Source organism: Phyllopteryx taeniolatus, chromosome 19 (assembly GCF_024500385.1).
Source record: "Phyllopteryx taeniolatus isolate TA_2022b chromosome 19, UOR_Ptae_1.2, whole genome shotgun sequence".
NCBI classification, from domain to species: domain Eukaryota; kingdom Metazoa; phylum Chordata; class Actinopteri; order Syngnathiformes; family Syngnathidae; genus Phyllopteryx; species Phyllopteryx taeniolatus.
Genome location: NC_084520.1, coordinates 18,489,359 through 18,512,585, shown reverse-complemented (window position 1 = coordinate 18,512,585; position 23,227 = coordinate 18,489,359). Strand labels below are relative to the sequence as shown.

The window sequence follows — 23,227 nt, the reverse complement described above, 5'->3', positions numbered from 1 at the left end:
TGAGTCGCTTTTACTATCATCTTATCACTAAGCGACATAGTTAAAACTAATGTCAGCAACTTATGTTAGAGAATTATTTTTAATCGTTTAAAATGTACACAAGAGCGTAACATGTCTGAAGTAGAGAAACGCTTCCTGTCGGAACAAAGACCATCATTGTTCTTTCAAAATAAAATTGGATATAAACACGCTACAACAATTAGAAATGCCTGGTCACAGATAATGAATCGTACCAGCAGTTTCTTCACTTTTAATTGAAATCAGTTAATTAGTTAAAGCAATTAAGTAGCGTACCATAATTTTCATATCAAACAAACTTGTTTGACATTGAAGTTGAACCCGGAAGCGTCTCAAACTCAAGCTAGCTTGAGCTGGCTAGCCAATCACGACGCAATCTTCGGAACAAATATTGTGGAATTTAGTCATCTCAGGGGACAAATTTGTCGCTTTTAACCGTCAGGTGGTCTTCCTTGGAGGGGCGGGGGGGTGTTGTTGCCAAGATGATTCCGACCGAGGACGCGTCCGCCAGGAAGAGAGAAATTGAGGAGAAACTGAAGCAGGTCACACGCGCTTTCTTGGTTCTGATCAGACGCAAAACAGACAGACCCCACGTCACATCTGGGGACGACTTCACTGTTTAGCTTGTAGATTTTGTGCATTTTACAAGCTAAACAGACGTGACTCCGTGTCTTGTTGTACAGGAACAAGAGACGCTGTCATTCATCCGCGAGAACCTGGAGAAGAGTGATCAGCTGACCAATGGCATGGTCAGACACACACACACACACACACACACAGCACAACTGCTTAACTGGATCTTTTTGCGGAAATTGCACGGTGTCCTAGCGGTGAGCACGTCTGTCACACACTTGTGGGGTTCATGGTTTGAATTTGTCCGTGTGGAGTTGGGTTTTGTGCCAATAAGTTTCCGCTCACCCTAACGTGATGGTAACGACGGCAAGTGCGCTTGAGGGGGCAAATGTCAAATTTGGCGACCAAGTTAATGTACTTTCTGAAAATGTGTCTGTGTGCGATGGCACAACGTGACTAATTAACATAATAACCACGCCTCCGCCCAGTTTCTCAGCCAATGACTTGGCACCAAGGGCGGACGTTTCTATTGGTCAACTCGAATCCAACCGGTCGCCCAATATACCCGTTTTTCAACGGGTAGGTGTGGAAAAGGGTCTCGCTCAGCTTGTATGTGAAATTCAAGCTTCGGGATCACTGTCATGACGAACAGGCGTCAGTAGATGGCGGCGTTGTGCCGCTTTTGGTTTGAGATCAGCGCAGCTTTTAAGGAGACGATGAAGACTCGGCGGTGAATCGTCGATAATGAGGCAGAGAAATGCCAACACGTTTGAAGTCGCACAAATTTAGGCTTCTCACACCTGAATAGAGTGCACAGACATGTGGTTTATAAGCAGTGTATGCGTGGCGGTGGGTAGTAGAAAGTGTGTCGCAATCGTGAGAAAAGATGACGCAGTTCGTGGAGTGAATGAGGAACGCCACGTAAAGAAGACCACGCACGTTCAGCTGGAGTCGTGCGCTGAGTCAGCGTTGCTCACCAGTTTCAGTTTCTTAGTGGTATATCTGTAAATAAACAATTGTTATTCTGCCATAAAAAAAAGCCAAAAATACCAAGTTCACTTGAGATGTTACTTTTTACAAAAAGCTTGTTTTCGCCGCTCAATGTTTTTGTGTTCTCACTGGTGCTTGCTCAAGAACGGAAAAAGCTAGAACAATTTTTGTTGTTGTCCCAGAAGACAATCTTGTGCGAGCGGGTCTTGACGGATCCGTCAAAAGGTGTAAGAGCACGTGCGTGTGGTCTTTGCGCATTTTGCCAGGTGTCCATCCTGTCGTCCTTCGAGAGCCGCCTGATGCAGCTGGAGAACTCCATCATTCCGGTCCACAAGCAGACGGAGAACCTGCAGCGTCTGCAGGAGAACGTGGACCAGACGCTGTCCTGCATGGACCACGTCATCAGCTACTACCACGTGGCCAAGGACACGGACCGCATCATCAGGGAGGGGTAAAGGGGGTGGGGGCTCTCTCTCGGGAGGGGGCGGCTCTCTCTTGTCCCGACGCCGACGTGTTTGCGTTCCAGACCGACGGGCCGACTGGACGAGTATCTGGCCTGCATTGCCAAGATCCAGAAGGCCGTGGAGTACTTCCAGGACAACAATCCCGACAGCCCCGAACTCAACACCGTGGTACGGCCAACGGCGACCCTTTTTGTTAATGGCTTCCAGTTTAGGGCTTCTTTTGTTGTTGTTGTTGCGGTTCCTGACAACGCAGACGTTCGGTTGCCACAAAGTCTACCCCTTTATAGTCGCACATTCACCCAGAGGAGTAAAAGTAGTGCTCTGGTGCCGTCGTGTGGTCCATCCATCCATCCATTGTCGGTGCCAAGGAACAATGTTGGCGTTGAAGAGCTTTATTTCGACTAAAGTAGTGCTTTGCCACCGTCGTCTGGCATCTAGAGGAAAGAAATCCAAAATCAAACGTTGTTTTGAATTGTCTTTGTGTGAAGTGGTAAAACATGGATTCCGAATAATACTTTATATTTTGGTGATAAAACGGGAGTTGTTATTTTAAGGCGAGCCGTAGTAGAATGTTGCGTAAACGCCGGCGTGGGCGTGGTCCCGCCGCAGAAAGGCCGCTTGGAGAAGGGCAAGGAGCTCCTGGAGGCGGAGTTCCGCAGCCTGCTGACCCGCTACAGCAAGCCGGTGCCGCCCGTCCTCATCCTGGACGCCATCGGCGCCGACGAGGAGCTGGACATGCAGGAGGACGTGGTGCTCGAGCACCTGCCCCAAGCCGTCCTCCACGACATCATCTGCATCGGCGGCTGGCTCGTGGAATACGGACGCAATCAAGGTTCTCCTGGTGTTTTGTTTTTTACCCCTCCTTGTCTTCCAAATCCGCGTATCAGTCGTTCTGTCCGTTTTCTATTGGCAATCGAAAAAGTGGCTTAAAAATATGGAGTTGAGAAAATGGGCACCGGAAGTGATTTTGAATCTTCAATTGAATCTTCCTCATGAATGCCTTCTGTTTATGCCGAGCAGCAGTTTGGTAATGAGCAGTAGCGACGCCACGTTAGCTTGTTTAGCACGCTTCGTGTTCCTGGCGTCGGGCGGAAACCCCGTATCGCCAAAACCAATTTTATAGGATGTCACAAAAAACATCGCGTGGCCAACGAGATTAAGCCATTTTCAAAACGTTAGATTGGTCAATCATTTGAAAATATGTCAGACCCACATGGTATCCATGAAAAATAGGAAATGAACCAAATTTGGACATTCGAAGCGAAAAGATAACAAAATAAGAAGTCACTTTTGGTTTTTTCAACTAGCATTGGACTTGGACTTATGCATGTTGTTTTTCTTTCTCTGGCAGACTTCATGACAGTTTACTTCCAGATCCGCTCCAGCCAGCTGGACCGCTCCATCAAAGGTCTGAAGGAGCACTTCCGCAAGAACAGCGCCTCGTCCGGCGTCCTCTACTCGCCCGCCGTCCAGGCCAAGCGCAAAGACACGCCCACCAAGAAGCTTCCCAAGAGGCCCGGTAGGACGCCGGCTCGTCCCGTGCCGTCCCGCGACGCCTCATCTCGCCGTGTTGGATGTGGCGGTGGCGGGCCGTGCGATTGGCGGCAATGCCCACGGCGGGCCATTTGAGCCTTTATTTCATATCCTACTCGCGATGGGTGCGCAACAGTCAGTCCTGGGCCGACACCGGCCTTCTTTCAGCGTATCCGTACTTGTGAAGGCTGCCGATGGCAGCCACCGATACTTAAAAAATCTGATATGGAGTAAGTCCTCCTCGCCGGTAGTTGGCGCCACGCCGCGGCCGTTTTGACATGTCGGCGAATCATCGTGCGCGTCAGAAAGAAAGATAGAAAGAAAGGACTCGGATCACAATTATCTGTCATTGTGATGATTGCAATTGTATGTCTCAACAGTACTAGTGCTATCAGTAATCGGTATTTGTGAGCACCTGTACTGGTATCGGTCTGAAACAAAGTGCAATCAAACGTCACCATATCCTACTTTTGCGCTGAATTGCCCATGTAGTAGTACGCTCTTTGTCCTCACTAGTAACCCAATTTAGCGCACTCCTAGTGCAACAAGGGTGCGCTCGTACAACTCCATGTTACTAGTGAGACGAAGCTGTGCAAAAGTTGACATCTGCTTGCCAGTAGTACTACTAGTGAAGCACTAGTAGTTAACCCGTAGAATTTCTAAAATCACCAGTAGTGTGGGCGACCGCTTAGCACATCTGCCTCACAGTTCTGAGGTCACGGTTCAAATCCGGCCCGGCCATGTTCTCCCCGTGCCCGCGTGGGTTTTCTGCGGGTACTCCGCTTTCCTCCCAAATTGCCTGAAGGTGTGAATGGGAGTGCCCACGGTTGCCCTGCAATTGGCTGGCGACCGGTTCAGGGTGTACCCCGCCTCTCGCCCGAAGATAGCTGGGAGAGGCGCCGGCACGCCTGCGACCCGCGTGAGGAGAAGCGGTATGGACAATGGATGGATGGATGGATGGACCGGGAGTGTGTCAACTAGTGCACACTTTTGTTTCACTATGGCATTGATTCCATGTCCTACTAGTGTGCCGAATTGCCCATGTACTAGTGTGTTCGTTGTCTTCACTAGTAAGACAATTCGGCACACTAGTAGAATGACCATTTCTTGCTAGTGATGTTATTTTTTTACATTACAGCCTTCCAGTGCTGTATGAAATTTCTGCGCACTAGTAGAACAATGACGTTACGAGTGAGGCAAAGGTGTGCAATCGATGACATCCGCTAGGGACACGCTCGATGTCAACTAGATAATTTTATAATGCCACTGGTAGCAGTTGTCCCTCGTGCAACTATTGTGCTACTAGATGCAGATGAATTGCTGCATTTTGCCACATCCAATACGGCGTTGACGTCTAGTTTACGTACTGTATAATTGTTATGTTGTGTGTATGTGTGTGCGTGTTGTAACCATGTAATTAACCCTCGGTGCTTTCCTCTCTCAAGCGTGTTGTGGAGTCGGACGACGCTTGTTTGTTGCTAGGAGACCACCTCAGTCGTCATGGTGACGACGCTTTTTGTGTGCGTGCGTGCGTGAGTGAACTGAAATGGCGCTAATAAGAAATACAGTGAACCCCCGCGATATCGCGCTTATATCGTTTGCTGCATCGATTGCAGATTTTTTTCCGCCCAGTGTGCGGCCAGGTACGAATTTGGACTTGTGCGCCTCGGTGTAGTACCACGTTGTGCTCTTCTGCTAACGTGTTTTCCGGGTTTGGTCACGTGACGTACGCAAACATCGTGGGTGTTGTTGTGAGGTTAATTTCGCTCGCCAGCAGAGGGTGATAGTGGAAGCGGAATGTTTTTCCTTGGTTTCTCTATATTGCGCATTTTCACCAGTCCGGCGGGTCTGGAACGTACCCCCGCGATAAACGAGGGTTCACTGTAAATGAGTCATCGTCCTTGTCGTCGTGAAAATGAAAAGTTAACCGTACAGAACCTCGCGCCGCCACTTGTGCTTGAGTCTTGGTGCGGTGGTGTTGGCGGCATGCGGTCGTGTTGGGCTATTGCGGTGTTGTGTTGGTGTTCTTCATCTCTCACTGGGCGGCTGTGCTGTCTCTACTTCCTCTTCTTCCTCCCCCTGGCTGTCGGGACCCTCCTGACCTTGCTGACCTTCCTCCTCCTCCTCCTCCTCCTCCTCTTGGGGTCCCTCCAGGGACCATTCGCAAGGCTCAGAACCTTCTGAAACAGTACTCACAGCATGGGCTGGATGGCAAAAAGGGGGGTACCAACCTCGTACCCTTGGAAGGTAACCGACCAGTGCACTTCTTCCTCTTGGTCCTCTTTCTTCTTCGGCTCTCTTTCTTCTTCTTCTTCTTCTGGTGTTATGGTGTCGAGTGACGCCTCACGACAGCGCTGACTCGGACGTAAGACTCAAACGCTAAGACTCAGACACAAGGCTCGGACGCAAGACTGGAACTTAAGACCGGGACTTAGGACTGGGACTTGAGCCCCTTTCACACCGGCCATGAAGACGACTTTCCTGTGAAAGCGGACCGTCCGATTTGCTCGCGTCTGACGTATGTAGTGGCAGTGATGCAACAGAGCCTTTTCCTCACACTCCTCTTCCCCCTTTCTTCCTTTCTGTCCCTCCTTTCATCCCTTGCTCATTCCTTCCTCCACCTTGTCCTGCTCTTCCTCTTCTCCGTACCATTCGTCCTGTTCCAGCTCCTATTCCTCCTCGCTCCCTCTCTTCTGCTCTTTCTTCTCGTCCTCTTCTTCTCCTTCCTCCTCCCCCTTTTCTTGGTCTTGCTGTTTTTTTCCTCCTCTTCGTACGATTCTTCCTCCTCCCCTTCCTCCGAATGCCGTCTCCACGTTCAGCTTGTGACGGTCCCTTTCCCGGTAAGTCGAGGTGAAAGGGGCTTAGGCGGTGTTGCGAAGCTGTTGTAACGCACCTTCACATTAGCCCTGCCCCCCCTCCCCCGGCGGGCCGTGTTTAGTTTTGCCCCGTCAACCCCCCCACCCCCCCCCCCCCCCCTCCCCCGGGACCTCGTCGCGCCGGCCCGGTCTGACGAGGTCCATCTCAGCAGGTTACGATCACGACCCGCGGGTCAGACGCACCACTGACGCTCTGGCCGACAAGCACGGCGGCCCCCCAGGTGAGTGGCGGCCCCCGGCGGCCGGCCTACCCTACTTTCGTGCGAGACACGCGTGGGCGAACGTTGGGGCTCGAGGGCCACGTTGGCGATTCAGAAGAAAACAAGTTCAAATGAGTGTGTCAGCAATTACTCCATAAATCATTCCAAATAATTTTGTCTTTACACGAACTCACAGCGTTATTCATGAGATCAATTGAATGAATGATTTGAAGGAGTGAATACTAAATGAAAAAAAATTCATCATAAAATCATTCTCATTTCTAAAGGTATTATTTATAATCCAGTTATGATTAACCAATTATTTAAAATGTGTCAAATTTATATGTAATAGTGTTAATTTTACAAAAAACTAAAAACAATGAGATGACTGAATAACAAATACACGTAAACTGTTAAATCATTTATTTGAATACAACAATTCCTTTTTTTTTTTTTTTTTTTTTATCGTATTACAGATTTATCATCGCAGTAAAATCTTGCATATTTTAAGCCAAATCTGTAAACCATTTAGTAATAAAAAATGAATTCAAATGTGTTAAAATTGATAAAGTAAAAACATTACAAGACTAAAGAAGGAAAAGTACCAACAAAAGTAAAAACATGTTGTGTTATTGTAAAACAGATGATTTAGAATGATATTTATTGATTTGGGAATGGTCGTTTGTGTTCTATCTGCACTTCAAACGATTCATATTGGAAATTGAAAAGGCTTTTGGCGAGGTGGGAATGACTTGTGTCCTTTTTTATGCTATTTGTGGCAGAATAAAAACAAACAAAAGAACAAATACATTGGAACCAAGCATTTGCGGGGGGGGGGGGGGGGGGGGGGGAAACGCGTAAATGTCGCGAGCAATATCTCGGGACTGTCGACAACGGAAACGCTCGGCGCGCCCGATTAGAGAACGACACGGGCTCCGGCGCCGTACTTCGTCCGCCGCACGCCCGGCGTACACGCGTACCCGCCGCGTCGGATACGCGTGTACGCCGCTGAAAGTTTCCGTGTGCTCGTCAGGTAAAGATGACGCTCTGGACGTGGAGATGGACTCGTACATCCACTGCATCAGCGCCTTCGTCAAGCTGGCGCAGAGCGAGTACGCCCTCCTCAGCGAGATCATCCCCGAACACCACCACAAGAAGACCTTCGACTCGCTCATACAGGTGCCCGCCCGCGCCACCGCACCGCACCCGTCGCCGACCGCTCGTCTTCCGCTTTATTGCGCTTCACCAACCGAGGCCCGTATTTTGCCGGACATGCGGCATCACACAAATCGCCGCTTCCACTTTTGAAGCGTTTTCACGGCTTTGCCACCTCACGTTTCGTGATCCATCTGTCGCAGGAAGTCCTTTCTCATCTTTTTGATATGCGGTGTCTCCCCGTCACGCATGTGGAATTTATCCCCACGAGGTTCAAAGTAGTTTTAATACATCCGGGAAAAAATGCGGTAGCGTGATATGTGGGTAATCGCGGGGGTTCGAAAGCCGAAAGGTCGCCTTCAAGCATTTATGGTATCATTAACATATACAGTGGAGCGCCGCTATCGGCGAGGCATAGCGACCGGACCGGACCGGAACGGGCAGAAATCGGCCGATAATTGACGGCCATTATAAGTGCATTGACTTTTTTGTAACCCCGAAAATCTTGACTAAGCGGGGATAAACCGACACTAACCCTCTTCGGGGTCGATTCCCTCCAAAAAAACGGAAAAACTATTGAAAAAAAATCCACGGATCGGTGAGTCCGCGGGTGCCGAACCGCGAGAATCCTGGCTTCCGCTCTCGATATGAAAGTTGCGTGCATGCGCCGCCATCACACATGCATGCGAAGTGCACATCTCGGTTCGGGGTCGCCGTCCGCGCATTCGCCACTGTCGTAGCCGCGAGCGTGAACACGCCGTGTCCGGTCTGTTGAGTCGAAGAGGGCGCAATTTAGCGAGGGGCGGCTGGACTGTGTGTCGAATCTTTGAAATCGCCTGTGGAAAAGGATCAAAGTGAAGCGCTGTGACCAGTTTTCAGATGCACTTGACGTGTTGTGGCGCCCGCAGGAGGCCCTGGACGGCCTGATGGCAGAGGGCGACAACATCGTGTGCGCGGCCCGCCGCGCCATCCTGCGCCACGACTACTCGGCCGTGCTCACCATCTTCCCCATCCTCCGGCACCTCAAGAGCAACAAGGCCCACTTTGACGCCACGCTGCAGGTGGGCGGCTCCGGCGCTCCGGTCGGCGCTCCGGTCGGCGCTCCGGCTGACTCTGCCTGTCGCTCGTTGTCAGGGTACGGCGGCGAGCACCAAGAACAAACTGCCCGCGCTCATCACGTCCATGGAGAACATCGGGGCGAAAGCGCTGGAGGAGTTCGCAGACAGCATCAAGGCACGGCGGCAGCCTGCCTTCATCAGCTCCTCCCCTTCTTCATCTCCATCTTTCCTCATTCTCTTCTTCTCCATCCTCGGCCTCCCTCGTTCGTCCCTCTCCTCTTCTCTTCCCTGCCCCTATTCTCCAGTTCTTCCTTCTCGTTCTCCTGGCCCTGCCTCCTCCTCCTCCTCATCCTATTCTCTGTGCGTCGTCAGAACGATCCCGACAAGGAGTACAACATGCCAAAGGACGGCACCGTGCACGAGCTGACCAGCAACGTAAGCGCGACCGTTGTCCCGTCCGCTTCCTGGCCGCCCGCTTCCTGTCCGTCCCTCTGTCTCCCCCTGCAGGCCATCCTGTTCCTGCAGCAGCTGCTGGACTTCCACGAGACGGCCGGCGCCATGTTGGCCTCACAAGGTACGCGCGTTAGCAACTTTAGCATCCGCCCTCTGCCGCCCCCGTGTGGACAAACGCGCGTGCTGCTGCGTGAACGCGCTTCAGCCGCCACAAACTCGTCGACTTTTGTGTTGACGTGCCGCTTTCTCTTGCTCCTGTTTTTCTTCATCTTCTTCCTCCACAAACTCATGACGTGTCGTCTTTTTCCGCTCGCTGCTTGGCTTCCTCTTGCCGCATGCCACTTCCTGTCTGACGGGCGGCCGTGACACTCCCCCTGCTGATGTTTCTACTTCCTGTGCACTAACATCTTCTTCTTCTTCTTCTCCTTTCTGTCGGGGTGGGTGCCCCCCTTTTAGTCCTGGGGGACACTTACAATATCCCTTTAGACCCCCGAGGTAAGCACGCCCCCAGAGGCCTTTGTGGTACCGCAGCAACATGGGTCGTGGTGACTGAGTGGGCGCGGCGGTTACCGTGGCAACGGCTAATGCCGTGTATGTGCGTGTGTTTCCCAGAGTCGACTTCTTCATCCAGCAGCTACACGTCGGACTTCAACAAGCGCCTCCTCAGCGCGTATATCTGTACGTACACACAAACGCACGCACGGGTGCGCGCACTCGCTGACGAGCACGTGTGCGTGTGTGTGTGTGTGTCGCACGTTAGGTAAAGTTCTGGGAAACCTTCAGCTGAACCTGCTCAGCAAGTCCAAAGTGTACGAGGATCCCGCTCTGAGCGCCATCTTCCTCCACAACAACTACAACTACATCCTCAAGTCTCTGCAGAAGTCAGGACACGTGCACACACACACGCGCGCACACACACACACACACACGTACGGCGTGATCTGCATCTGCGCATTTGTGCGTGTAGGTCCGATCTGATCCAGTTGGTGACGGTGACTCAGAAGCGAGCTGAGACTTCATACCGAGAACTCATCGAGCAACAGATTCACGCGTACCAACGCAGGTACGAGCAGCAACTCCTCCTCCACCTCCTCCTCCTCCTCCTCCTCCTCCTCCTCCTCCTCCTCCTCCTCCTCCTCCACCTCCTCCTCTCCTCTTGGGCGCTTATGGAAAAAAGAAGAATCGAAATGATTTTGATTGATATTGAAATTAGGATGAAACATGACTATTCATTGATTTTGAAACTCCCAAAACTCAACTTGAAATATAACTTGAATGAATTATCCATCCGTCCATTTTCCGTACCGCTTCTCCTCACGCGGGTCGCAGGCGTGCCGGAGCCTCTCCCAGCTATCTCCGGGCGGGAGGCGGGGTACGCCCCGAACCGGTCGCCCGCCAATCGCAGGGCACATAGAAACAAACAACCATTTGCACTCACATTCGCAGTCTTCAGTCAACCTCGCACGCATGTTTTGGGGACGTGGGAGGAAAGCGGAGTGCCCGGAGAAAAGCCACGCAGGCGCGGCGAGAACATGCAAACTCCACACAGGCGGGGCCCGTGATCGAACCCGGGTCCTCACAACTGTGAGGCAGATGTGCTAACCGGTCGGCCGCGGAAAATATATTAGCGGCAAGTAAAATAAGAATATCTTGAAATGATAGTGAAAAAAAGCAAGGCGGCACGGTGGCGGCGGGTCATTGTAGCCGTCCCGCTACCTCGTGAGTACCGTGACGCATCGCCAGCAGACGGTCCTCCCGCTCCAGTCTCTGCTGAGTTCAACCGGGGGTCCTTCTCCTTGTCTCCGCTCACACGAGCCCTCCGCTTGAAAATCAAGCCCATCTTTTCCAAAATCAGGAAGCTCGGGTGGGAAGAATATACGCCAGTGAGTGTTTGTGTGTATGATGTTACGACAGCATTTGTGTGCGAGTATATTTGTTATTTGAAAGGAAATCCCTCTCATGCTAATTTGAGCTAGCCTGTCGACAGGGTTTTCCATTGAGTGTTAGCATTAAGCTGGCGACGTTTCGAAAACAAGCTATGTCTTGTTTTCCAATAGACAATGTGTGTCATTGTTTGAGTTGTGCGTTTAGTTTTTGAGTCGACTCCAACGGGGGGGGGGGGGCAGAAGAACATACGGCACGCTGCGTTCAGGGTGCCTTCGCAACGTAGGAACTTCCGCACGCACGCCACGCCCGCCCGCCGTTTGGCGCGGTCAGCGTTTTTCTTTCATGAGGAGCTGAAATCAAATCACGGTGACATTTGGATTCATGGCGCAGTCCAACCTCCTTGTCTTTCTTCTCCTTTTCCCGCTTGTCTTCTCCTCTTCCGCCGCTCGATGGTCTTCGTCGTCCTCGCGGCCCCGGTCTCCGCGCTCCGCCCGGACTCTGGTCTCCCGCTCGCGGTCCTGTCAGTTGGCAGAAGGTGACGGAGCACCTGAGCGAGCGAAACCTTCCCGTCTTCCAGCCCGGCGCCAAGGTCGATAACCGCGCGCGATACGAATCGTAGGAACGATTGCCGCGTTGCCTTGGTAACCGAAGCCGTCTTCTTTCAGCTCAAGGACAAAGAACGGCAAGTCATCAAGGACAAGTTCAAGGTGGGCGGACCGAGCGCGGGCCGTGCGTGTGCGTGTGTGACAACGCGCGTGTGTGCGCGTTAGGGTTTCAACGAGGGTCTGGAGGATCTGTGCAAGATCCAGAAGGGATGGGCCGTGCCCGACAAGGAGCAGAGAGACTTCATCCGACTCGCTCAGAGGAGAGAAGTCACGGACGCCTACGCCAGCTTCCTGCGCAGGTACGCGCGCGGGCACGTGACACGCGAACGACACACACTCAAACCCAAACCATCGAAAAGACTTTTTACTCGACTCGACAACATTTGGGACTTTTTCAAACTTTTCTTCACGTTCTTTTCCTTCCACTTTTGAAAACATTTTCATTCTTTGAACATCTTTGAAAACTTAACAAATATTTCTTTTGACACCCTTTGATACTTTCCCATTTTTGCCTTTTTGTAGATTTGAACCCTTTTGTCACACTTTCGACACAATACTGTTTTCTCTTAAAAAAAAAAAAAGCAACCAAAAACTTTTCGACCATTGTTTAGAGAAACAATTTCCCCATTTTTTGAAGAAACCTATTTTCAAACGTTTGCCACCCTTTTTGGACCAATTTTACGGCCTTTTAAATACACGTTGAAAAGCTCCTTTTTCCTCGTCTGCGAGGCGCTTCTTTTGCCACTTTTGACGGCGTTGCGGCGATGACCTCGCGTTCCAGATGCGCCAACCTGTCGTTCACCAAGAACCCGGAGAAGTACCACAAGCACCGTCCGGAGGAGGTGGAGGACATGATCGACAGGCTCTTCGACACGTCCGCTTGAGCGGCCGCCGGCCAAATAGCGCAAGAATCGCATGTAAGCATTAAAGCAAATGTCCTTTCACTTCTATCCAAGTTGCTCTTCATTCATTGGCGCGTTGATCATTTTGTGTTCGCTGCTTTGGTTGTCAAACAAACATTTCAAGAGTATCAAGTCAAAAGATGCGATAGTTTAATCACTTGAAATACTACATTTAACAAAAAAAAAGAGCGTAAAGTGGACGGGTAAGTAAAGAGTGGTTCAACAAAAGTAGTTGTCAATGTTCGAATCGTAAATCACGAGCGCTCGAGAAACTCAAGACAAAAATAGCTGTCATCGCTTTTTTGCACTTTTTAAATGCTTTCCGCACACTTTTTCAAAATACTTTTTTCGATGATTTGAGACTTTTTTTATAGAGCTAAAAACCTTTTGCACACCTAATACACCACTTTCACATATATTATTTCATTGGTACACTTTTGAAGAACATTTGAAATATATTTTTCTTCTATTATTTCAGTTATTACTTAAGTAATAACAATAAATAAAATACATTTGACTTTTTTCACACTTTACAATGTTTTACCGTTCCACGAGACGACGGCACTCGCTTCAGCAACACGGCAAACCTCAGCGCAACATATTGGCTAGGCCTTCAAAATAAAAGCCTTGCAGATTTTTGGGATGACAAATATTATGTGTGTGTGTAAATATAGAGAGCGAGAGAGAGGAGGCGGCCAATGGCGGGGCACATACAAACAAACAACCATTGGCACTCACATTCACACCTACGGGCAATTTGAGAGTCTTCAATGAACCTCGCGTGCATGTTTTTTGGGGATGCGGGAGGAAAGCCGCGCAGGCGCGGGGAGAACATGCAAACGCCACACAGGCGGGGCCGGGGATCGAACCCGGGTCCTCAGAAGCGGGAGGCGGTCGTTCACCGTGCTGCTGTAAGAAAACAATCCGAGGAAAAGGTCATTTTGTGTTTTGAATGATCTGCAGACGCCGCACAATCTTTTGGGACTTTAGATTCAATGAAGAGATTTTGGGTTTGTTTGTCCAACGGTCGCCACCAGATGTCAGAAAGTCTCCATCCTAAAAAATTGTACTTTGAGTGCCAAGGGTGGCAAAATTCACTAAAGAAATGAAGTATTTCATTATTTGAATATTTATTTATTCCAGTGTTCATTTCTTTCTTTCATTATTTCCAGATTGAATTCTTTCGCTATTTCGAGATTCCAGTATTTAGTTATTTCAAGAAGAATTGATTTCATCGTCTCACCGTCCGTGTTTGTTTCATGAAATTATTTCAATATTGCCTCATTCCACGCACGATTTCTTCCGGTCATGAATTGACTGCTGGCTATTGTTTTCGGCGTTTACCCAAGGCAATTGAGAACAGATTCTCATTTGCAATGCCGATCTGGCTGCAGACAGTTTGCTTGTTTCAATATGCTATTCAATTATAAATAAATACAATGGAACCATTTTTGCAGTGTGTATTTCAGTGTTCAATTGATGTCATTTTGATTGTACTTCAATATACAATCAATGTGTCTTGCAAAGCGGAGGGATTGATGGAAGTTGTTGGGAGTTCTTTCGGTTCTCCCTGAGTTAAGATCTTGAGATCGGAGAGCGTTTGTGTGCCAGTTTGGACCACAACACGCCCGGCGTTCCACGTTAGCCACCTCGGAGCAGCTCAGCACTCCCCAGTGAATGTTGGAAGCTTGTCTTCTCAAGGGCCACGGCCAGCCACATTAAGGAGCCTCTCCGACTTCCGACCTGTTCGGAGATCTTCAAAGGTCCTGTCTTGCTGCCGTGTGGTGGCAGCTCGGCGGTGGTGGGAGGAGAAAGGAGATCCATCGCGTCCAGTCTGTGGGAGAAGGTGCAACCTTTGAACTTGGCACTGAGGAATGTGTGTGAGGCCTTTACACAAGCCTCAGTGGAGTCCGAGGACATCTGCAGCTTGCGCGAGGAAAAACTGAAACTTGGACCACCAGGAGGTCGTGAGCCTCGTCTGCAGAGATGAAGACATTCATGCGTTCCCTTGAAGGAGTTGCGAAAGGTCACAGAGAGAAACTTCCATGAAGACTGGAAGATTCGAATGAGATTAGAGACAACTGCATTGAACACGCAGAGTCCATCAAGGTCCAGAGGGAGAAGGTTGAACGCAAGATTAGGAAGGATTTCGAGGAGCTTTGTGGCTTCCTGCAGGTTGAGGAGGAGGCCAGATTGTCTGCTGTGAGGGAGGAAGAGCAGGAGAAGAGTCAGAGGATGAAGGAGAAGATGGAGGCTCGCGACAGAGACGCGGCCGCGATCGGAACCACAGGGAAGCAGATCCGAGTTCATGTGGACACGACCGAAAGATCCATTTCATTCTCTGAATATCATCTCGCAAACACCAGATTAGGCAACATGGACCCTTCCATTCACAACATGAAAATGTTTCCTCACTTATGCACAATGGATGAAAGTCCCCTGAATAATAATCATTCCACTTCCACTGCACCACGCTTGCCCCGTGCCGAGGGCCAACCGGCGACAACTTGCGGCACGTGCTCAAATTAGCGGCTAACTGGTGAAAGGCGCCGTCGTTCACAGCCGACGTGATGGCCGTACGGCCTCCGTGCAGTAGAGCGCACGCGGAGTGCAGGCGTCCGACGTCGAGGCGAGCGCAAGCCATTTAATCCAGGCGGGAACCCGCGGAGGCGTCGACGCGACCGGCAGCCGCTCAAGCCCCAATCGCCGTGAAAATGTCCGGAGCGTGACGTCATCCACGCAGCTAATTGGCAGCTAGCCTTTCAACTTGAGCGCGTGGCATTAGATAGCCGTTCAGAAGTAAAAGAAGTGACGGGGCCCCTTGGCGCCCCCCTCTGGCAGTGCTAGTCGCTGAGTGCACCTGCGTATGGGAAAGGGAAGAAAACAGGATTTGAAAGTCTAACAACATCCTCTGAAGACACACACGTGCACACACACACAATAACAACAATACACACAGAATTCCCATCCATTCATCTTTTTCGTCACTTCCTGCTTCCTTCCGTCACCGAAATAGTCGTCGACGACAAAAGTGCTGAGTCAGCTTCTCGCCGCGACTTTGGGCAGGAAATCCCCTCAAAATAAAAGTGGGAAAAAATATTGTGGAAAAGACTCATCATCATGTTATCAGGTCGCCGCTAATGTTAGCATATTGTGTTTTTGGTCCGTCAGTCATCAGAAGCGACACCGTGTGAACAATTACAAATGTAGCCGTTAACTTATGACCCTTTTTCTTTCGGAACAAAACGTCCACTCCGATACACTCCAATGGATTCACGTAAGCCACTCATTTCCACCATTCTGATTGCACTTTCCGCGTTAGATGTTTTTGTCAATCAGCCTAATAATAAGTATTTAGCGTGCGTATGTGTGTACTGTGTGTGTGTGTGTGCAGTTTTCCGCCATGTTGTTGTTGCAGTTACAGGAAATAGAAGTTGATGAAGTGTGTGTGTGCGTGTGTGTACGTCCAGCACTCGGCTAGTAACCTTTCCGCGTCGTCTTCACACTCCAACGCTTCCTGTCTGAGAGTCACTTCCTGTTTGCGAGTCCCTTCCTGCACGGCGTTGTGTGGCGAAGTTTCACACGCTCATCGCGGCGCGTAAAGTTACACGAAGGTTGACAGCGTTCGAATGGCATCTATGGATTTAAACGTCAACTATTTCATTCTCATTTGTGGCTCGCACTGCATGCTAATGCTAGCAGCTAAGTGATGACACACGTTAACGTTAACGGCTAGCAAACTGTCACCGGTCAGCCTTGGCACGTTAGTTATGTGTCAACGGTTTAGCCGCTATCGTAAGCACGTGTCGAGGGTTAGCCGCTAACGCCAGCGTGTCGTCAGGTTGTCAGTATGTTTTCGTAGGTTAGCCGCTACCGTTGGCATGTCGCCAGATCAGTGAGCATGTCATTGGTTAGCCGCTAAGGTTAGCGTGCAGTGTCAGTCAGATCAATTAGCACGGTTCATCAGTTAGTAGCTAACAATGCATGTTGGAGGTGTAAATGCAAATAATGATAACAATGTTAATATATTTCCAGTATGTGCTGTATTTATAAATATCCATTTGGAGAAGATCTCCTCGGAAACCACAAGGTGTGTGCGTGTTGCTCGGTTTTGTTAGTCCGGAAATAGCCCGACGGCGCTCCTGTTAAGGCCACCCGCCTCCATTTTGAAGCGCTGCCATCGTTAACATCAGCCGAGGGACTTGGAGCATCGTCGTTAGTTTTGGGTCAGCGCGTTCACCGGGATCAAACCGAAGCGTGGCGGCTAATTATAAACAGGATGAGGATGAGGACGGCCTCCGGATTTGACCGCACGCACGCAGGAAGCGGATGCTAGACCCAGGAAGTTCGAGTCAACGGGACTTGGGAGTTCAGATTCGCTCGGACGGGTCACGACCCTCAAGGTGAGTAAAACTGCCATGTTTGTTTAGGAAGTCATCGAGAAGGCTCCTCGAGAACTGAAAACAAAATGAGAACAAGAATGATAAACAACAACACAAGAGCAAGAACAAAAACCGGAACGAGAACAAATATGATCAAGAACTGCAACAAAAAACTCAGATGAACCAGAATGACAGAACAACAAACAAAAGCAAACAAAAGAGAGAACAACACCAGAAGAAGAACAAACGAACACAAAACGAAAATCAACTAGAACGAGAGCAAAAAACAAAACCAGAAAAAGGTTGAGGACAAGAACAAAAAACAGAAGAAGAACAACAACAACAACAAGAGAGTGAAAAAAAAATCTAAAGCAAGAACAAATGTGACCAAGGCGCAGAAGAACCCGTCAGTTGTCTTCTTTCTTTCACTTGCCGGCCGAGCCAATCAGGTGTTTGGGTCTCCGGCGTAGCGGTCCGTTTGATTGACAGGACACCCGGAGGGTCGTCCTTCCGCAATCCGACCGCCTCCTCGTCACGTCGGCCAATGACGGCTGAGCGGAAGGGTCGGGGCTGTTGCGGCGGGCCGACGCCCGCTCGCCGCAAGACGCAAGCGTTGTTTATTTACATTCCGCTATTTACGGTCTGTAACGCCATTTTTAACGGCGGCCATTTTTACCTGTCAGCACGTGGGACGGCTGCAGGGGGTCGTCGGGGGTCGTCGGGGGTCGGAACATGGCTACGAATCGCGGGAGGTCGGCTAGCGTTGACAGGAGACGATTGTTTATTCGACCCCGTTCATATAAGACAACATTCGTGCGATCACGTGTGCCAACTATAGGCGACTATATAAAGATGACTACATGACAATACAGTACAGGAACACCCCCGTGAATTCCAATATGGTAGAAAAGTCCATTTATTTCAGTACGCATACATGATATAGAGTCAGCAAGAAATGATGAAATATTGTCAATGTCGACAATGATTTTCACCTAAATTAAATTTGTAATACTATTCCAATTTACTGAGACGTGTATATGAATATGTACTGTAGGACAATATGATGACTATGTGTGGATACATATATATATATATATATATACATATATATATATATATATGTATATGTATATGTATGTATGTATGTATATATGTGTGCCCCGCCCAAAAAAACGTGCATGCTAGGTTCATTGACAACTCTGAATTGGCCGCAGGTGTGAAGTGAATGTGAGCGCGAATGGTTGTTTGTTTCTGCGTGCCCTGCGATTGGCTGTCGACCAGTTGAGGGTGTGCCCCGCCTCCTGCCCGAAGATAGCTGGGATAGCTGGCTCCGGCACGCCCGCGACCCACGTGAGGAGAGGCGCTTCGGGAAATGGACGTTTACAAAATGAGTACGGTTGAAAGGTAAGGATTGTAGCGCTTCACCAAATCATAGCGTTCCTAGAAACAAGCTAGCAGGCGCAACAATTTACGGCAACTAAATGGCGCAAACTCATTTCAGAATCTGGTCGGCCTTTGCACGAATCAGTAGCCAAGTAGTAGCGCCTTTGCTGTAAAATTCTGGTGAAGTGCAGTTGGACCAGGAAACTTCTACTCAACACAACCGTGCTTCTTCGCACTTTGACTGACTGGTAACGCCACAAACAAACAAACAAACAAACAAACCAACGCACAAACATCTTACCAAGAGCAATGTTAGCGCAAGCACACGCTAGCATTGAAATAGGCTGGCGCTTGATCAAATCTATTCAGCGTCAACTTGCTGGACAACAAGGAGCCGAACGGCAACGTTGAGCCACGGAAAGCTCCGAGGTCTTCCGCTGACAGCGAGCCCGGTACCGTTGACCAACCGTTAGGCCGACTCTTGCTCTCATTTTGATTTGTTGGTCCGTTCGTGGATCAAACGGCGAGTTGTGCAAAAAACATCGTGAAACTTTCAGCCGTTGGACATTCAAAAGCTCACACGAGGTCAAATGAAGTTCGCCCGGAAAGGTGATGCAGAACTGCGTTGCCGTCCAATTTTGCACATTTTGAAGTCATCATCTTTCTTTCTATTGTTATTATTGGAAAAATCTGAAATTCAGGTCGCGCACCTTGATTGTAGTACCACGCTGTGCCACAACATGCCAGGCGGCGCTGAGCTCAGCGTAATTAAGAGCGGGAAAAAGAGGCAGAGAAGTTCCCCAACTGAGCTCCAGTCATATTTGTTGTTTCCACCGAGCGCAGAGAATATATTCCTGTGAGTATTGTTGTACGCTCTGTTTGTATGTGTTGCTGCACCGTGTGTGTGAAGCAGTATTTGTTTGAAGGCTTGGAATTGCCCTGACGCCGATGCTAAGTTCCGTTACCCTGTCTGTGGCATTTCACATTCTATGTTAGCATGGAGCTAGCGGACCTTTTTCAAACTAGATTTGTCAAACTACGGGCCGCGGGCCAGAACCGGGCCGACGGGGACCCTTCCGGCCCATCGGGATAGAGACTTTTCGGTTGTTGTGGATACCTTCTGAGGCCTGCGTGAATTTTCTGGTCCGCTTGAGATCAAACTGGGCTGAAAGTGGCCACGAAATTCAAAGGAGTTTGACGCACTTGCTTGAAACTCACATTTCACCCAAAAAGCGCGACAGCCCAAACGTTTCGGGAGTCGTTCGCGGCTGATGCGCAAGTTAGGGTTCGGGTTAGCAGCTGGTTCCGTTTATTGTTCCTCGATCCCGGGGGAGCGTCACCGTCGGCCCCCGGCTCCTCTTCCGCGGATCTGGACGCGCTCGCAGTGCCACTTCCGCGCCGTTAGTCAGGTTTTTGTTCGGACGCGAAGCTTGTAACGGGAAGTCGGCACGGAGCGGCACGCGTCACATCCCGTCTGGCGTTCGGACGTCGTAATGCGAAGACGACGGGCGGCGGGAGCTTCCCGACATCTCGGCCGGCCCGTGACCGACCTCGCCTTGTTTTCCACACGTGGAGGTCACTGTGACAGGAAGCGCGCGGCCGGCAGGATGCGAAAATCTTTTTCCTGCCGCTGGTGTAAATTTAGATCGCAGCTGTCAAAGGTGGAAAATATTCAAGTTGAGCCGCTCCGGCGCTTTGTGCTTCCTCGTCAGCGGCTCGTATTTGCACCGCAAACAAATCCCATTTAACGCCGCAGCATCCCTTCATCTCCTTTCGATTGTATCCAATTGAGACGACGATAGCGATACTCGGCATGCAAGGTCGGAAGCTGCAACATCAAGTCAAATTCAATCCAGATTGAATTTAGCACCGGCAAGCCCGTTCAATCCGAGTCAATGTCGACCAATTTTGCATCGCGTATTCGGGATCTGAAGCTGCAACACGAAACCAAATCTGATCCACTTCGGATCTAACCCTCACAATATGATCGAGTGCTCACGTCCGATTTCTGTTTCGGGGGTCAGAAGCTGCCATTTGAAGACAAATTCCATTCAGATTTGATCGGATTATTATGATGATTCTCCACTGACAATCCCATTTAACCTTTCAAATGCAATCTGATTCCCACTACATGTGCACGGTGCAGGGCCAGAAACTCAATTTTGATCGGGATCGGATCCACTTTGAATCACTTTCTCCAATTCGTCTACCCTTCTGAGGATGTTATGTTATGGAATCAGTAAAAACAAAACAAAAAACGCGTATAACCACATTTTGGGGAGAAAATATTTGTATTTCTTTTTTCTTTTTCCACAAAAAAAGTCACCAATTTACCAGAGTCAAGTTGTTTCTTCCCCAAAAAATCTGAACAATACGAGGAGCAAGGATTTTTGTAGTTTGTTGAATATTACAGGAATAACATGATTTTTTTTTTTTTTTGGAGAGAAATGTATGAGAATCATCTTTGTTTGAGATTAAAGTGAGATTATTTTGGAATACGGGAAGTTTTTGTTGACATATTTTTAGAAGGACGTCCTTAAAAAAAGAATGTTGTTTTTTTTTTCTCTAAAAGTGGTAATCTTACCAAAAGGGGCAAAGTTTTTCTTAGAATAAAGTCATTCAACAATACGAATAGTACGAGACTAAAGTTGTTAGTATCAAATGTCACTTCTTCTTCTTCTTCTTCTTCTTATCATTTTGTGGCATCGAACCCACAGGCAGAAGATTGCAGGTTCTGGTGATTGTCAATATGCCGCTCTTCATCCTGGCAGGGATTTCCCACACTCCACTTGATTATTTCCAGCCGAGCGCCGCAGTTGTCCGAGCAGCTGTGAGGAGGCAAAGGGGCGTGGCGGCGGCGGCCAACAACAACAATAAGTACTTTTAACCCCCGTCCACTTTTAGCGCCTCGTTCCCATGCGGAAGACGCCCAAAGTGTTTGGGTGCGCGCTGCGGGAAGGGGCGGGGCCGAGCAACGTCCAGAGGCCGCCCAAATAACGACAAGGTCGGCCTGGGATGGCGCTAAACCAAAGCCTTCCTGTCATTGTCCGAGTCCTACGCAGACTCTCGACGATGTCGTGACGCAGCAGCCGATCACAACGCTCACCAGAAGAACCGAAAGAAATATCATCATATTTACGACCGGGAGCACACAAGGAGAGCAACCGGAAAGAAATGGTGACATCATCGCCAGTCGGCGCCGGGTGAACCGCCAGGAGAACCACGAGAAAGAGCGGCCCAAGAAGCCGGCCACACCAGCAAAAGTCCGCGTTGGGCACCACAAGCAAAACCAGAAAGAGAACCGTCAGAAGGGCCGTCAAGATTCTGCGCTGAATTGCGCCGCGTTTTGTGCAACTTGATCCAAATGTCAAGTTGGAAGTGGAGAAGGCAAAGCGCTCAGCTGTTGTTTTCCCACCTCGCCGACACGCTGGTCACAAAACAAGCTCGTACCTGGCACCGGCGCCGGCGGGCCTGACCCGACCGACTCGGTCCGACCGCCGTCGCGTCCCGATCGCGCGAACCGCCGACGAGCACATTGAAGATTCGAATTGTACTCCGCACAAAGGCAACACAACAATAACATGACGAAACCATCAAACATTGGACGAAATGAAGTCCCACTCGGCAGAAGGGCAAATGAGATTTGGAAAACAAAGTGCGCAGATTGCTACGTGATGAGCACGATTTGCTGGGCAAACTTGTTGTTGTGGAAAACAAGAACTTCCCTACATCGAGGGCCAGTCGGCGGGAATTTGATCGGCCATCGTTCCTACGGCCGATCGAGTTGAGCTTCCCTGATTTCGAAGGATTAGATTGACAGGCTGGAAAAATCCTGACGTTCGGATGCGCGGACTGAAAGAAAAGAGAAGCGTGACCCAACTCCTTTTTGTTGCGGGCCACAAGCGTTGTTATGGTTTTACAATTGTGACTTCACACCGACGTATAATCACCTCACCGCGTGCCGTAACCTCGAACCTTTTAGGCCCTTAAATGCAGGTTCCACTGTACACAACCAATTGATGATGAACTACTTTTGAAATGGGAAGTCGAGGAAAATGGTTTAAGCATTGTTTATTTCAAATAGGGCTTTGCTAACCCCCAAAATGCAATATGCAATTTTGGACCCCATTTTGAGTTGCACACTCGATTTGCTTCGGCGGGGCCACATGTCACGATGCGGCGGGCCGGATCTGGATCCCGGGCCTTGGGTTTGACAACACAATTTGAGAGGGAAATCGAGTTTACCGACGTGGCGGGCGGGCGGGCGGCCGTGGTGTCAAAGGAGGATCACGCGTGGAATTTGTTGAACAACTTTTGTGCTCGATGGCGTATTTCAAAACAAACACACGGGCCAGCTCAAAAAGTTCAAGTGGGGAGGAAAAAGTCCCGATGTGGCTCATAATAGTCATTCCTTTTTTTTTTGGGAATAACATCATTAGCGAGTGCAAGTGAGCCGTGAGGAGCGCTTCCATCTCGTCTTGGTAGTTTGCGCCAGAGCGTTTCAGCCGCGGGCCTTTCGCCTTTCGAACTGCTGCAGCGCCCCGAAGGTTTGAGAAAACCCCAAATAGTTGTGAAACCACGAGACAGGACTCGCTTGGGAAAGTCAAGAAAATGATAACCGCAACACTTCCACGAGCTGAGGTCAAAGATTTGCACATTTCTCGCCACTGTTGTTCCCAAGTGAAACTCCGCGTTAGCGTTAGCGAGCGCCTCTCCTCGGCCGAGGTGGTCCGCCCGCCTGACGGGCG

The 23,227-nt window shown here is 49.7% G+C and overlaps 2 protein-coding genes across 12 annotated transcripts; both read left to right on the top strand.

Annotated features, from left to right (window-relative positions):
* The first annotated feature begins 48 nt into the window (after window positions 1-48).
* On the top strand, window positions 49-12,762 carry exoc7 (exocyst complex component 7). Of its 11 annotated transcripts, none has more exons than XM_061755352.1 (21): window positions 49-560; window positions 702-767; window positions 1,848-2,032; window positions 2,108-2,213; window positions 2,655-2,877; window positions 3,397-3,564; window positions 5,733-5,825; window positions 6,607-6,675; window positions 7,688-7,833; window positions 8,718-8,870; window positions 8,944-9,042; window positions 9,240-9,302; window positions 9,375-9,441; window positions 9,777-9,815; window positions 9,933-9,998; window positions 10,081-10,201; window positions 10,288-10,383; window positions 11,733-11,796; window positions 11,873-11,914; window positions 11,978-12,111; window positions 12,594-12,762. In XM_061755352.1, the coding sequence occupies exons 1-21, from the start codon at window positions 501-503 to the stop codon at window positions 12,694-12,696; spliced, it is 2,163 nt and encodes a 720-aa protein (XP_061611336.1). In that variant the 5' UTR covers window positions 49-500; the 3' UTR covers window positions 12,697-12,762. The 11 variants fall into 11 exon arrangements, with proteins under 11 accessions (XP_061611336.1, XP_061611335.1, XP_061611342.1 ...); XM_061755351.1 differs by having other exon boundaries at window positions 6,604-6,675; XM_061755358.1 differs by lacking the exon at window positions 5,733-5,825.
* A 1,328-nt stretch (window positions 12,763-14,090) lies between these two features.
* On the top strand, window positions 14,091-17,404 carry LOC133469646 (uncharacterized). The gene is made up of 3 exons (XM_061756942.1): window positions 14,091-14,111; window positions 14,360-14,700; window positions 14,790-17,404. The coding sequence occupies exons 1-3, from the start codon at window positions 14,091-14,093 to the stop codon at window positions 15,241-15,243; spliced, it is 816 nt and encodes a 271-aa protein (XP_061612926.1). The 3' UTR covers window positions 15,244-17,404.
* The last annotated feature ends 5,823 nt before the right edge of the window (window positions 17,405-23,227 follow it).